Here is a 15672-nt window from a genome sequence, read left to right as displayed (position 1 = left end):
TTTTCACTCCCTCTTAATTTCATCAAAAAAATTCTAGTGAGACTTTCTAACAATCTTGATCACACCTTGACCTAACCCATCTAGACTAGCTCTAGCAGCCTTCGAGCACATTCAAGCAAATTATTGCATTCTTTTGATTTCTAAATTCAAATCCTTTTCATAAAAAAAAAGAAAAATCAAATCCTACTTTTACCAAGACTTTGAGACTAGAGATATTTAGAAGAGTTTCCGATCACTGCCATAGATTAAATCAATAAAAAATTAGGAAATTGCGTTCTTGGTTGGGACATGACATGAGAGCAGAATGGGTATGGAGCCGTTGACGCCGAATGGGCCGCAAGAGAACACGCGCGATGAGCATCCGTTTGGCTACGACGATGCGGACAAGCATGCTTCACCAACTAAACGGAAGGAAGTAAAGGATGGAGGCGGAAGTTTCAAGGGCGGCGGCTGAAAGCCACGAAAGGGACTTCCTTGACGTCAACGGCCACGTTCCAGAAGATCTCCCTCCGAGGTCCGTTCCCATCCCTCTGGGGCCCACCTTGCCCCACAACTAATATTCCATACCGCATACACCATACAGAACCGGCCCAATGCATTTGGGGCCTAAGACAACTTTACTAAGAAAGATTTTTTTTTTTCTTTTATCTTTGAGGCATTCTAGATGAATTCACTCAGATTTTTTTTTTTTTTTTTAATAATCTTTGAGGCCTTTCCTTAACAGGTCTTTTTTGAGCCGGAGTCTTAGGCTACCGCCTTAGTCGTCTAAGAATTGGACCGGCCCTGGCACCATATAGTTGGGCACCACACCAATCTTTTTTTTTTTTTTTTTTTGCGTAGATCTTATTTATCGTGTGCTTTATTTTGGTAAATAGCCTTAAAAAAATAGATGGATTGATTGGTGTGTGCATGGCCACATTGATACATTTAATGTGAAGTATAATTTGCTGGCATTAGTTGTATTCTTATGTACCGCTGTACTGGAGTCATGCTGACTTGTGATGAAGCCAATCACATCGCACCCACTTTTGATAGCATAGAGTTGATGTCAAGAGGAAATTGGCGTTCGTGCTTGAATCAACGGCCATTTAGCAGTCAAGGAAAGTTTCCATGATTCACCTTCCTTCACGTTGGCAACTGGTGGATCACCACTTCAAAATCCATGCAAGCAGGTAGAAGCAGGGGTATCAATAGGCCGGATTTCGGTGCCGTTAGTAAAAAAGTAAAAACTAGATCCAAACTCCACCACTGCTCTCCGAAACCGATTGATTTTTGAGATAAAAAATTTAGAACCGCCAATGGAAAAAACTGAAAAACCAAAACCAAAACTATAAAACCATATTCGTTTAACTTTTTCTATTTATTTTAATTTATATATATAAATATTTAAATTAAAATATCATCTATAATTTTTATAGCATCCATACCAACTTAATTAATAAATATTTTCAAAAATAATAACACAACCACCTAACAAACTCCCGCAAATGGTAATACAATAATCCAACAAGCACAATAATTCAACTTTTTTTAAAACCAAGTTCAACTGCATCAAGAAAACAACTTCAACAAACACAATAATTGCGAAGAAGAACCGAAGAAAAAAAAACTGACTCTCTAGCCTCTAGGATTTGTCCATTTAGTCATTTACCATCCATGATCTATAGATGGTACATATTGAATAGGATAGAGGGCTAGAATTTATACTAAATATACAAAGTACTAAGAGATATTATGTATCTTCGGTTTCGGATTCGTGTCGGAATTGAGTTGGAAAATTCACCAAAACCGAAACCAAATAATTTTTGATTTTTAAAACAATCACTAAACCCATTTCTATTTAAGTTTAGTTAAAATCGTCCGGTTCGTTAGGAGGAGGGTAAAATATTTCGATATCCATTACTGTTGGTTTCACTATATGGAAGAAAGATATTGGAGTACTTTGAGATCCATGCAAGATGTAATTCAATAGTTGACATTATAAAAGAAGATTAATCATTTTTTCGTGCGAAAGATACAACCCGAATATCCCACCTCCAAAAAAAAAAAAATCCTTAGTCTTATATGGAATATAGAATTATTTTTTAAAATTTCCATGTTATGGATGTAATTGTGTATTGAAATATATGTAAATTTGTGTGTAAACTAGACATGATCGTAAATAATGTACGACAGACAAAGTTTGGCAATGTGCTGTACTCATGATGGAATGCTGCATTCATGAGCGCTGCACATAAGATGGCAGCATTGGATTGAGGTGCATGTGAGAGTGCACACAGGTTACCATTAACTTGTTTCACTTACATAGCTCATCAATCTTATGTGAGAATTGAAGCTACAAGCAGTCAAATTAAGTTGGAAGGTAATTATTGCAAGGAGATTAGATATCCTTCCAATTATTGAAATCATTATGCAGTTATCTAATGACCCATGAATGCATCATCTTGCTGGACAGTTTTGATTGTTTTATTCAAACTGAAAATATGAGAAAATGATATATTATGTTGGCGGAGGTCGATGTGGACCAAGTCAGCAAGGCTCGTCTGCAGCGGAGGTTGATATGGGCAAAGTCGCAATCGAACACTGGAAGGGCGCTTGAAATGGTCAGTTTAAAGACTATGATTAAGCCTTCACTATCATCTGCGGATTTTAATGTGATGGCAACACCTACGATCCTAACATATTATTATCGTAATCTGCTGCATGTTAGCTTCACATGATTTTTTTTTTTAACAATACACCTAAAAAAAAAAAGTAACAAATGGAATTTTTTTCCCCTTAGCAATCAAGGACAGACACTTGGACTATTAGATACTTTATGGGTCTACGGCACTAATCGATCGACGCAGCCATAAATCTACTTGCATGAACTTTCTGATAGAATTCCAACCTTTACGGGTATCTATCTTTAAGTGCTCAATTATTAAATTTATTAAAAATAAAAAAACAGCATATATACTTTTCTTGTCATGCATGTTGCATTAGATTTTATTTCTCTAAATTTATTTTGGTTAGGTCAAAATGTAGCTTAGCTTCTACATTAACTATTTTTCCCTTTGTTATATATAATTCTTTTGGGGGCAAAATTGAAATTCCGTGCACATGATGTATGTGTGCCTTCTTTTTTGAGGAAACATGCGCTTTTATTTTCAAATAAACCATTAAGCAATTAAGCACCGTTTGAAAAAATAATAATATATAAAGCCTTAGAGTGAGGTGTCTTGCGCATCCATGGGTCTGCTTGTGAGTGAGTTGACCTACAACTTGCCTAAGCTTTGCCATTTTACAAAACCTTAAGAGTTTTGTCGGATGCTGAGGCCCGAAATTTTTTTCCCCTCCTCCTTCGTACCTCTGGTCTATTTTTCATTTCATTCGTTAATGAAATGAGAGAAAATTCATTCACTACTTTATTTATATACATACATAGAGATATACATATATATTACAGAAAAAAAAGTAAATAACTATTTTGTAAGAAATATATTTCAAAATAAAAAAAAAGACAAGCTCACAACAAGACCTTGCATGGTTTATTTCATAAGTTCCAATCCTCTCAAATAACTTCAATTGCAATCCCAGTGTCACCACGCTAGATTGCTGGCGATTTGCATTGGATCTACGGAGTTCAAAAGAATTCACTGCGATCTAATCTTTACTAGTTTCATCAACAAAAGAAAAGAAATTAATTTTTACTCTATTTGACAATGGGATTGGGAAGTCGAAGACTTTAATTCAATGCTTTCGACAAGTATTCTGAATCTTGTTCATGTATCATAGAACCTCAAGCTACAAAGGAAATTATATCAAAGAATATTGACTGTTTTTTTTGTAAAGCATGTTCCCTTGAATTATAAGGACTGAATTATCATATGTTTCTTTGTGTAATAGTAGGGTAGAACTGAATTATCACCTTCTTTCGTGCAAAACCACAATTTGATAGCATAATTATCGTTTTGAGATCTATGCAGATGAATGAATGTAGATTTTGGAGCGCAATAAAATATGTGTGGAGTTATACAATTCGATGGACGACATCGTAAAAAAAGATCAATTATTTTTTTCGTGCCAACGATACAACCTGAACCCGTATTAGTGAAGAACTAGAGATTGGATATCAAGCGAAGCTCCGGGAGATGGGTTACACTGTTGGTCTTAATTACCATCATCATTCATCAGAAGTCTTGTTCTTCAGTGTTGGTCCTACTAGTAACATATATACGTCTATTCCATGTCCAATAGCAGAAAATCTAAAGGGTCTTAGTCGCTTGGCCCCGTACCTCGCACGCTGAAGATAATTTACTTGCCAAGTCGTGCACGTAACAATATAATAAGAAAGAAGATGAATAGGACAATAGCAAATACGACACACGGAAAAAGGTACGGTGGAATATATATATATATAGCTTGCTGATTTTATGTAGATAGGAGAAGTTGTGTTGGCGAGAGGGACCTTGGACATTTTATCATCTAGGACCTATTCCTGGGAGGATAAGAAATTTATTCGGATAAGTATTTTCTAGGCAATATTTAGATAAAAAATTATTTTATTTAAATTTTTTTATGCATTGAAGAATGACTCCGGAATTTGTTTGTTATCTATATTTTTTATCGAAATAAGTATTTTTCAGGCAACATTTAGACAGATAATAATATATCCATATTTTTTTATGAATTGAAAAAAGATTCTGAAATCTATTATCTATATTTTTTTGCTTTACTACTTTTCAGGATAAGCTGTCAAGGCCTATACATATTTTCCACAACACCCTTTATTATATAAATATAATTATATATTATATTATATTATTATATATAATATAACAAACAATATTTTATATAATATATTATTATATTATAATATAATAATATGATATAAGATATTATAATACAATAATATGTGATAATATAATATATAATATTATAATAATATATCATATTATATTATATAATAATAACATATTATTATATGAAATAATATTATATTATAACTATTATATTATATTATACCATTATTATATTATTTTTATATGGTAGGGGTATTTTAGGAATAAAATAAAAATATTATTTTTTCAGCTAATGTGAAAATGATTTATCTATCTCCTAGGTGGGTAAAACTTTTTCTCCATTTTATAGGTAAATACTACTCGACTTGCCCACTTAGAAAAAATATGAAAATATGGAAAAGTTGACTAATTATTCTATAATATTTACCGGATCCCTAAGTCTAGCCTTAAATTTTGCATTTTTGAAAGGATAATGGAGGAAGTGAGTCAGTGGCCGGTAGCTAAATTCATATGAACTTTGGTTAACAACGTTGACTAGGTCCATCCGTGGGTTTAGAAAAATTAGAAATGGAAGTCAGACAGGGTAATCTTAGTGACATTATATTGACTTTGTCCCTTGAAACGATGACAAAAATTACTCTAGCGGACGTCAATGATTGGAAAAAAGAGGGCATACATTGAATGAAAAATATCCAGACACTTCGACGGATTCAAAATATGCTACATCAAAGTGATGTTTACACGGCATGTTTAGTCTAAACATTTCCTAATCATATAATTAGTATAATCTATTATATATAACAAAAATTGAGGCTCATCCTATGCTGAGCTCTCGACATCTATCCTCGAAACAGATCTTAAAAAACATAATAGCTAACATATTATCTTTTGTCATTAACAACTCTATACATTAACTTTTACACGGATGAGTTAAAATAGATATTGAGTTTTCTTGGGGTTATATAGATAATAATCTAATGATGGATCGTAGTTAGTATATTAATAATTTATAAGAGCTGGAAATGGGTGGTCGAGTGAAGAAAGCAATCTAAGGTGTCAGTGTTTTAGCGAAGCACCCAAAGTATTATATTTTAGCATAGAAATTTTTATGAGAGCTTGAAATGGGCAATCGAGTGAAGAGAGAGAACCCAGCATTTCTATTCTTTAGTGAATTAAGCATCCAAGGCCTTGTAAGTGGATTGGGTTATAAATTACAAAAGATACATGTCAGTGATTCAAGCTACCTATGTGCAATTCAGATCACCCTAGGAGGGAGAGCGAGCCACTGTTACTGAAAAAAGATTTTAATCCAAGAATTCAAAGTCATGGATGAGAGAGAGACATTTTCTCCCTCGTATAGCATTTACTTAATTTACACTCCTGAAAAATTGTTAACACCTATTCTCTTCATATACCCTTTTATAGCCTATAGGTGATTCCAATTTTAATATCTTTTTTGTGCTCTTGCTATGATTTGGCTAGAAAATATGAAAAATAACACTTGGATCCGATGGCTGGCATCCTTCTCTTCTGTGCAGGCATTAGAGGGAGAAGGCGGGCTCAAACTCGGAGAGCGGCCCGCCACCACCTTTCTCAAAAGAACTAAAAGCAACTCAAAGAGTGTCACGGAGATCGATGATTGGCTATTTAATTTTCATAAACTTTCTTCTTCTGCAACATGTATCAAAAGCTCTTGATTTCAGCAAAATTTAATTACATGGCGTGTTATATATCATCCCAAACAGTCGAAGATTTGGCACCAAAGTACTCTTCAATCCCACATAATACTTTCTTATGCTCCACACCGGAAACGATCGATGTCAAGTAAAATGAGAAGAAACAAATCAAAGGCCCCAAAAGGGAGACCTAATTAGCACTCCACTCCACACTGCTTGAGAATGGGCCCCTTCTGTTTGGGCAAGAAAGGATCGATCCGGACCCAAACCAAAGAGAAGATGGAGGCAAGAAGAATAGACCAGAGGACCACTATGGTTGGCGTCCTGTTCTGTCTCCCCATCAGCCCCTTCAAGAAAGGATACAGATGAACAATGACCCAGAAGGCGAAGAAGAGCTTCCCGAACAGCGGGCCCCATGAACCATATCCATTGTTGATGGCATCCGACACTCCGGCGACAACCCCCACCATGTTGAGGATGATTAGAGTGGTGGGAGGGATGAGAAGGGTTGTCCACTTGAAGAGGTACAGGTCTCCAAACTCGGTGTCATCCGCAGCCTTGGAGGTGACCGTGAAGTTGGTGTCTACACCAGCTAGGACCTTGAGGAGACCCTGGAAGACCGCGAAGAGGTGCGCCGACACGCCACCAATGACCCAGAACTGCTCGTTCCGCCACCAGTCCTGGATGCTCACACCGCTCCATCGGAGCTCGAGGATTCCGGTGGCAATGATGGAGAGGAAGAGACCAATGAACCATAGGCTTCCAAAGTTGTTCAGCTGTTGAGGAAGGGTGTCCGTCAAGAGGTAGTATAAGTTAGAAAAATATTTTCAATTGCAGAACTGCTACACAAATATACAGTACCCTACATGCAACATGAAGCACGTTTAAATGACCCTTTTGTTATATGGATTGTGATTTACGTACGTAGCATGCATGCATGCATGCAATTTCTACCTATAATTATGCTTTCTATTAGTTAATTTGTTTATATATTAGGATTCGGCTACTTACACTGGGGATGATAAATTTTCCAGTAAGGAGGCAGATGGCTGGGATCGTGCAGTAGGCGAGAAGAGGGATGGATGTGAAGGGATACACGATGGTATTGGTGTATGCCAGCCTCTCTAGCCATTTCAAGTTCCCACCATAGCCGTACCATAGAGGGCAATGCCGGCTAAGGAATATCTCAACCGATCCCAAAGCCCAACGTAACACCTGGTGCAGCCGATCCGCGAGATTTATTGGTGCCGAACCTTTGAAAGCGGCTCGGGGAGGAACACAGTAAACAGACTTCCAGCCTCTGCAGTGCATCTTGAAGCCTGTCAAGATATCCTCTGTCACGGACCCATATATCCATCCGATCTGCAAGACATAATTCAATCAATTTCTCAGAGAACCAAAAGTGCTAATGCTTAGATAATCTGATGACAGCCAACTTCCTAACAAAATTCCATCACTTTTATTTTGTCCTCTGGGACAGATAGATCATCTATTTCTAATATATCACATGCCAAGCATGCAATATAACATTTAATTAGTTTTTAAACGCAACGATCCAACCGGCAGCAAACCTAATTTATGGAGTACTAGCTAGGACCCATTGTCTCATCTTGGATCCCAAATGGACCTAATTTTAAACTGGCTTAGCCAACCCAACCCAATCTAACCACGCAAAAATCTGTTTCCATGTCTATCACCTTAACTTGGATCAAACTAGGATGGTAGGCTGGACCTTGGTTTGCTCCAAATATCTAAAATAGATCTTTGGAGAAAACTTATCGGCGCACCAGTGGTCTAGTGGTAGAATAGTACCCTGCCACGGTACAGACCCGGGTTCGATTCCCGGCTGGTGCAATTTGGAATTATGAATTTTTATTTTTTTTTCTAACATTACGAATCTTTTTGATGTTTTGTTTGCTCAGCTCTCCTGTTATCTGTTTTATGAACAGCAATAGGAAGAATTACGACTAGTCATTTACCTCCTTCCCCCATTCGGTCTTCTCCTCATACCCACAGCTGATGACATGAATGGCCTCCTTGATGAGCCCATTGCTGTTAACACTCTGTGGCAGCCCGCCATCCTCCATGAGCGTCGATGCGATGAACACTGGCGACTGCCCGAATCGCTTCTCGAAGCTCTTCTGCGACATGAGTGACGATTTCTCCAGCTCATCATACCCCTCCAGCCCCTCCTCAATCTCCTCAAGGTCGAACCCCCTCTTCATGTAGCTCTTCTTGTTCACCACCACCATCTTGTTCTTCTTTCCCTTCTTGCCAATAAATCCTAGGAACCCTCCCTTGTGATCTTCCTTCTTGGACTTGGATTTCCTCGAGCGCCCGCTGCAGCAGCAGCAGCAGCACCATGAGGGCCAGCAGTCGCATGTCATCTTGGGCCGCTTCTGGGACTTGGGGGGGTCGTAGCCATACAATGCTTGGCGATTGAAGACACAGCCAGTTCCAACATACACGGGGCCTTGGATGCCATCTAGGCCTTTCATATTGATCTACAAACATTTCATATTAAGCATTAGTTTTTCCTTGTTCTAGTCTTAATGGAGACCATTCCTAGTTTCTTGGAAGACCTATAGAACTTACACCCATTATCATAATAGTAGTAGCAGCGATAAAATCTTTGCATGTAAATTTTCTGTCGGGGTTAATTTGGCAAACTCCTTGATACTAAGCAGTATTATATACCATATGAAGAGCGAGCTAGGAAAGTCCAATATCGCCAAAGCAGTAGGATAATTTGCACGAAGAAAACATTAGTCTAGCTTTTTTGGATAATATTACATATTTAATTACATTCCATTTATTATATACAAATTAAAGTAGTAGGCATGATGCATGGGGTCTTTACTATACTTCTTATAAAAAGGTTGTTGTCAGTAAGCTAGTAACTAGTAACGATGAAATCTTTCCTCGTATAATGTTTGGAGTTTTCTTGCTAATTTGATATGTAACCACAGCTACTGCGTGACAGGAGTCTGTAAAAAAAAAAAATACGTGCAAGGAGTCACAACTTACATCAAAGAAGACCACGTTACGGTTGGCATATCGGTCATTGGGGTCGATTCCATCGAACCTCTGAGGGAATTGGACATAGCAAAGCTTCTTCCCTAACTGAGGGTCCATTAAGAAGCACATTGCTTCCCTTAAGGCCTTGCTGTTGTTGATGTAGTGATCACAATCCAGGTTCAACATGAATGGCGCATTAGTGAGCACCGCGGAAACTCGAATCTGTCATTATTCATTGAAACATTAATACAGTCGACATACAAATATAGTTTCACCTAAATGGGCGTTCTGTTAAATTCATGGCTTACCAGTGCATTCATGGCCCCGGCTTTCTTGTGGTGTTGGTAGCCTGGGCGCTTCTCACGTGAGACGTACACGAGCCGAGGGAGTTCTTTACCTTCTACATCAAGTGCACCCGCGCTCCCCAGGTATACCTACAAAATATTTCTTCTTTTATTCATCTGTTGGTTGAAGTTTCGAAGTCTTTTTGTTTTATTTGAAGTATGAGATGGATATAATTGATAAAAGATGGCAAAACTTGTTACCGAAGGGGAACATAGTCAAAACGATGACCAGGAGTTTACGGCAGTTCAAGCAAGGACTAGGAATCAATGATCTACATTGTAGATTCAATTAAGGACTCGACTTGATCTAGCCATGCCAGAAGTTTTGATTATGATCTTAATATTTGATCATGATATGGTTTGGTTTGCAGGTAAAATGCATGGATGCCTGATATATATCCGCAAAGAGTCCATGATACATACTCATAATAGAAGAGACTTATTATTTTTTTTCATACAAATAAAATTATTAATTAATTATTAAATGAAAAATACTAAAGAAGAGTCAAAAAAAGACAAGGGTAAACGAGTGAAACCTGTATCATTCCCGGATGGTCCCTTGTGTTGTTCCCAGGCCACGGCGTACCATCCTGCATCACCCACCCTTCCTCCGGCTTCTTCTGAGCCTTGGCCACCAATGCATTGATCCGCACTTTGAACTCTTCGTACTCTCTCTGCACCATTTCAAAATCGTATGATAACCCAAAAGAATGACATGAATCAGACGGAGTACCAGATCCAAAGCAAGTACCATACCTTCATGGCTCTTCTCTCCTTCACGAAGCTTGGCTGCACCTTGTCCTTCAAATAGTCTATTTTCTCCGAGAAATAGAATTCCGGGGCCCTCGGCTCGATGGTGTACTTCTTGCAGAACGGGACCCACCTACGTGCGAACTCGGCGGTCTCCGACAGCGCGTCAAACAAGAGCATGGACGCGCCGTCATCCGACACGTAGCAGCTCACCTTGTCGACCGGGTAGTCAACCGACAGGATGGATAAGACGGTGTTCGCAGTGATGATCGGCGGCTCCTTGAGAGGGTCGACGGTGCTTACGAACACGTCGACGGCGGCGAGGCGACTGGGCTCCCCCTCGCGGTCGAATCGCATGGAGAGGCGGTCGAGGTAAGTCTCGCGGGTGATGGGGAACCACTTGGGGAACTGGTCGAGGATCCACGAGAGGGCGAACCAGATCTCGCAGATGACCGATGTGAGCCAGAGGGCGTAGGCATCTTTCGCAGGGGTGGTAAGGCGGAAGCGGAAGAAGAAGCACAGGATGACGAGGCGGAGGACGATCACAATGCGGTATGGGTTGATCTTGCTCGACGGGATCGGCACCTTCCGCCAGAGGGGTTGCCGGGCCTCCGCCATTCTGTAAAAATTTTCAAGTTTTATCGCATTGCATACTTGCATGGCGCATGCAAGTTCTTCGTAATGGGTAATGTCGTCGATTTGAAAAGGAAAGTGAAAAGTTTGAATAAAAGCCAGGTGGTTTACACCTCCCTTCCCCTCAACAACAACAAAAAAAAGGGGTGAAGAAGAAGAAGAAGAAGAAAAGGTTGGCTGAATTTTGGAACGAGCAAGGTTGAATGAGACAACGCAGCGATCTCGGAAAAAGTATTTGTCTTCACCCAATTAATAAGGGCATTCAAATGGGAATAATAAAATTTCATGGTAACATGGGCAAAACTGGTATTTCAATATCAAAATTAGGTGCATGAGACATACAACTTGAAGAGGTTTATGAAGGTTGGTCGCTCTTTTGAAGTGAACCTTGTGAAACCCTTGATTTTGGAAGTGAGAAGCTAGGAATATGAACTAATCATTCAAAAGTGAACCACGAGACGGGAATAGGTGAGAAGATCTTACAGCATCTCATCTTCATAAGCATCCTGATCATTATCTTCTTCATCATCTTTGTTGATCATTCCTCTCTTCTCTTGCTTTACCTTCCATTTCTCCACCCTATCCTTCCATTCCATGTTCCCTTCCATCTCCCTCTCGGCCTCCAACTCCTTAGCGGTGACTGCAAAGCCCACACGACAAAACGACTGATGTCAGCCCATTAGGCCCAACGATGGAGAATAACAACAAAGGCCCATATAATGGTTGCCTTGGACCTTTTTACTTTCATCTTACCACTGCCTGTAAAGGATGAAAGCCCATTCGGCCTCCACTGTTGCATCCTGTCACCATTCTCCTGCCAAAAAGCATTTTGAATGTCGTCATCACGCTTAGAATGGCAAGAAGCTTTTTTTTTGAAAAAATCAATTTTATTTATTTTTTTAATGATAGCTACCGAGTTAATATCCAAGCGATGATTCTCTTGTGATTTTTTGGGGCTCTTAAGTGGGAATTCGTCTTCAAAATCATCCATATCAGCGCCATCATCTCCGTCCCCTTCAACCCTTGGACATCCTGTGGGAACGTTTCAATGAACAGAGTTACAAAATGAGATTTGATTTATGCATTATGTGATCTAATTTCAAATTACAATTACTATGTTTTCTTAGTAATTGCATAGTAAAATATCAAAATCTCTATATCAAAGAAAATTTTTTATTTTCAGTTAAAATTAAAATGACATGCTGTTTTAAATTCTTTACTTATTGGAAAAAAATCCTAAAGATTTATCCAAATTCTCTTTTCTCCATAGTTAACTTGCAATGCTAAAACACTTTTAGCTGATGACAATACGATATTCTAGTCCATCCAAAAGATATGTATTGATTTTGGAATATCTGATGTTATGATTCAAAAGAATAGTTATTATGGGGATGAAGTTGTATTAAAAAATAAAGCGATTCACGTAAATAATATAATAGCCTATTGGCTGTGATAACATGGATTTTCATGGGTGCAATAGAAACCAAAGGACTCAAAACCAATAATTAAAAAAACTACAATAAGTGATAAACTATTCATATACCTTCATCACTTTCAAATTCTTTTTATTTTTTGTGATGAAAAAAAATCATCATCATTTTTTAATGTAGCATAGAGTAACTAATGTGAATTTGAAAATTAATCATCATTTTCAAACTCACGTTAGCCACTCTCCTGCATTAGAGTTAGAACGAGAGAGAGAGAGAGAGAGAGAGAGAGAGAGAGAGAGAGAGAGAGAGAGAGAGAGAGAGAGAGAGAGATGGAAGGTAACCTTTATGACGCTTGTAACGAGTGTTGCACTGGGGGCAGGTTTGGTTGCCCTCACTCCGCTCGTATTCGTAACAAGGCTGGCAGACAGGGAACCCACACTCGTGGCACGCCATGAACATCTCACCATTCTCCTTGAGCCCGATCTCATCACCACAAACACGGCAAACTTTTGCGTTCAAGTGGTGATTCTGAATCTTTGGCTGCCAAATACATCCACAAAATCAACATGAACATGTCGATTAATGGATTTCCAAGCTAGGGCAATTCAATTAGATCATATGATTGACCCTGTATATATTGACCTCATCCACAGTCAACTACGAACCACTGGGTTGGGCTCGGAGTCAATGGTTGGCGACTTATAGAAACATTAATAACTAACTTAAACATGCTCAAAATTTGACATGCCTTCAGCATAATTAAATTAAATTGCTTTGGACTTCTATAAACTTTAAGGTTTCGATAATATCCCCGAAGAGCAGACATCATCAAAAACCATTGAATTTACCATATAACGGAAATAGCAGCTGTTATTTGCCCAGCTTCGCCTCTGACTGATTTTCGGAAGAAAACAATGAATGCTACGTACGATAGCCATTGTCAATTACCAGAACAGAAAATAATGGATATAATAAGTGAAAGCTGCTGTCACTCTGTTTTTTTTCTCTCTTTTGATTTGAAAGGATGGTGACCTTATTTGTTGAAGCCACTGAGATCATTCTTTAGGCAGTACAAGAAAAAACTAATTGGCATAAAAAAATAAACCAAAGGGCCGTCATGACATGATATGAGTTAAATAACGGATGCTATCTAAATTTCAATTATTATTCATACATAATAGCATTGTTAAATTTCTCTTGAGGAATCAACATAAACGAACGATAAAAAGAAACTAACCTCCTCATGGCCATGCATGACATGCAGCTCGTTACGCCGGTGGGATCCCGCGACCAAGCCAGTGGGGGATGGGGAGTCCATGGATGAGGAGAAGGGAGAGTAAGGTTGTCTCACGGCAAGGATGAAGGGGGAAGGAAAGATAAGAGATTTTATGGGTGGTGAGGTGGGAGAGATCCATCCTTCACCAACTGTGAGTTGGGGGGTCGAGGTTTTGAGTCGAAGAGAAGATAGCTCTTTGGGCTCGCTTGGAACCAAAGTTCTTGGTAGGAGCCAAGGCTAGCAGGTGACCTGTGACAGTACGCTTGAAGCAGAAGGCCTACCACACCGTATGCTACACGATAAAAATGTTTGACAGGTTTTTTTTTCTCTCAAAAAAAATTCTGAGGTCATGGATACCCAGAGGCATTGATGTCCAGAGAAGTGAGTGTGATGGAGATGTCACAACGACCCCTCGGGCTCACTACTTTTGTCACCTAAAATATTCGAAAGCTGGGCATTGTGTGGATCTTAAGTTAGCAGATACTTAATATAGCTTCCCGCAGAAAATTATAGATTAAAGAAAAAGCTCTAAGAAGAGTTGGAGTGTCCATAAAGGTTATCATCCAAATGTCTTGATCGCCATCTTGGCTGGTGGGTGGGTCGGGACTTAGGCCTAGATAATTTGTGCTCCTATAAATTTTGGCCTCCATGGCATCAGAGGACGATGGAAAAGACTTGTATTCATTCTTCTGCTACCAGTGCTGATATTGGACCGCCTAATATCTTTTTTGGTACAAGGATGCATAATATTTCAAAGCCATGCATGCTATTAGTTTCAATGCGTGCCTTTATATGATTTATCTAACAGGAGACAGGGGTTGGTAATAGAGAGAAGAAGCTTAGATCGTCGCCACCAACAACCACAACTGTTCTACTAAGGGAGATTAGGGACCATGGTTTGGATTCGACAGCTCTTTTTGCACTATTTCCTATTTGAAGCATGGAACAAGAACAAATATATGGGAAAAAGTGGGTGTTGGGGCAGCATGGGATCTAATACAATGCCACTGACAAGAGAGGGAGGATCTAGCCGGGCATCTAATTTCCTCCATTTCAGAATATCAGAGTTCATCCGATCGATCTCAGGCATCCCATAGATTTTGGGATTTCAATGTCTATCTTGAAGCTCATTGATTTGTTTCCTTAAGGCATGTTGCACCAATAAAGCGTTGGAGCCTCGGAACATGCTTGATGTCTAATCTGACACTGCAATCCAAAGAGCACTGTCTTTTGTAGGCAATCGCATGCGATCATATCCTTTAAAATGCACGTTTGTTAAAATTTAACTATCTTAACAATACTCGACTAATTTGGTTGATAAAGTCACCAATAAAAGATATCAACTCTCATTTACCAAAAAAAAAAAGATATCAACTCTCGGACATTTTATCCGCGTTCCAAGGAACTAACATTTGCATGGTCTCACACGGAAGATCCGCAAGTTGGGCACGTGGACTTTGACATCTAAAGCCCAGCCCCTAATTCATATTCCCGGCATTCCTTGGCAACCTACTCAAGCTTGAAGATATGTCTATATGATTGGAGGATTCACATACTTCCCTATTTTAAGCTCTGACATCCTCGTCTGGATTTGTGCTGCAGTATCTCCTAGTTGACATAGCTTAATTCGTTCCGATATCATTTGTCATAACCTAGGACCTTATCCAAAAAGACTAGCCGGAAGGTATTATTTGGGTTCCTTAATTCTATATAGATATCCAGTATCTACCCAGTGAATAACCGATATGAGACTAAACATAC

General features: G+C 38.9%; 1 protein-coding gene and 1 non-coding gene across 2 annotated transcripts; one reads left to right on the top strand and one right to left on the bottom strand.

The window, feature by feature from the left end:
* Positions 1 to 6414: 6414 nt before the first annotated feature.
* On the bottom strand, positions 6415 to 13953 carry LOC103703901 (cellulose synthase A catalytic subunit 7 [UDP-forming]). The gene is made up of 12 exons (XM_008786946.4): positions 13873 to 13953; positions 12977 to 13175; positions 12119 to 12237; positions 11959 to 12019; positions 11689 to 11845; positions 10579 to 11191; positions 10359 to 10496; positions 9787 to 9912; positions 9488 to 9700; positions 8440 to 8964; positions 7472 to 7822; positions 6415 to 7236 (listed from the first exon to the last, which is right to left on the bottom strand). Exons 1-12 carry the CDS (start codon positions 13951 to 13953, stop codon positions 6655 to 6657), a joined length of 3165 nt encoding a protein of 1054 aa, XP_008785168.1. The 3' UTR covers positions 6415 to 6654.
* On the top strand, positions 8244 to 8314 carry TRNAG-GCC. Its single transcript has one exon. It is a non-coding gene; the product is annotated as a tRNA-Gly (tRNA).
* Positions 13954 to 15672: the final 1719 nt, after the last annotated feature.

The sequence above is a fragment of the Phoenix dactylifera genome, chromosome 5, assembly GCF_009389715.1.
Source record: "Phoenix dactylifera cultivar Barhee BC4 chromosome 5, palm_55x_up_171113_PBpolish2nd_filt_p, whole genome shotgun sequence".
NCBI classification, from domain to species: Eukaryota; Viridiplantae; Streptophyta; class Magnoliopsida; order Arecales; family Arecaceae; genus Phoenix; species Phoenix dactylifera.
This window is presented reverse-complemented; position numbering and strand designations above follow the sequence as displayed.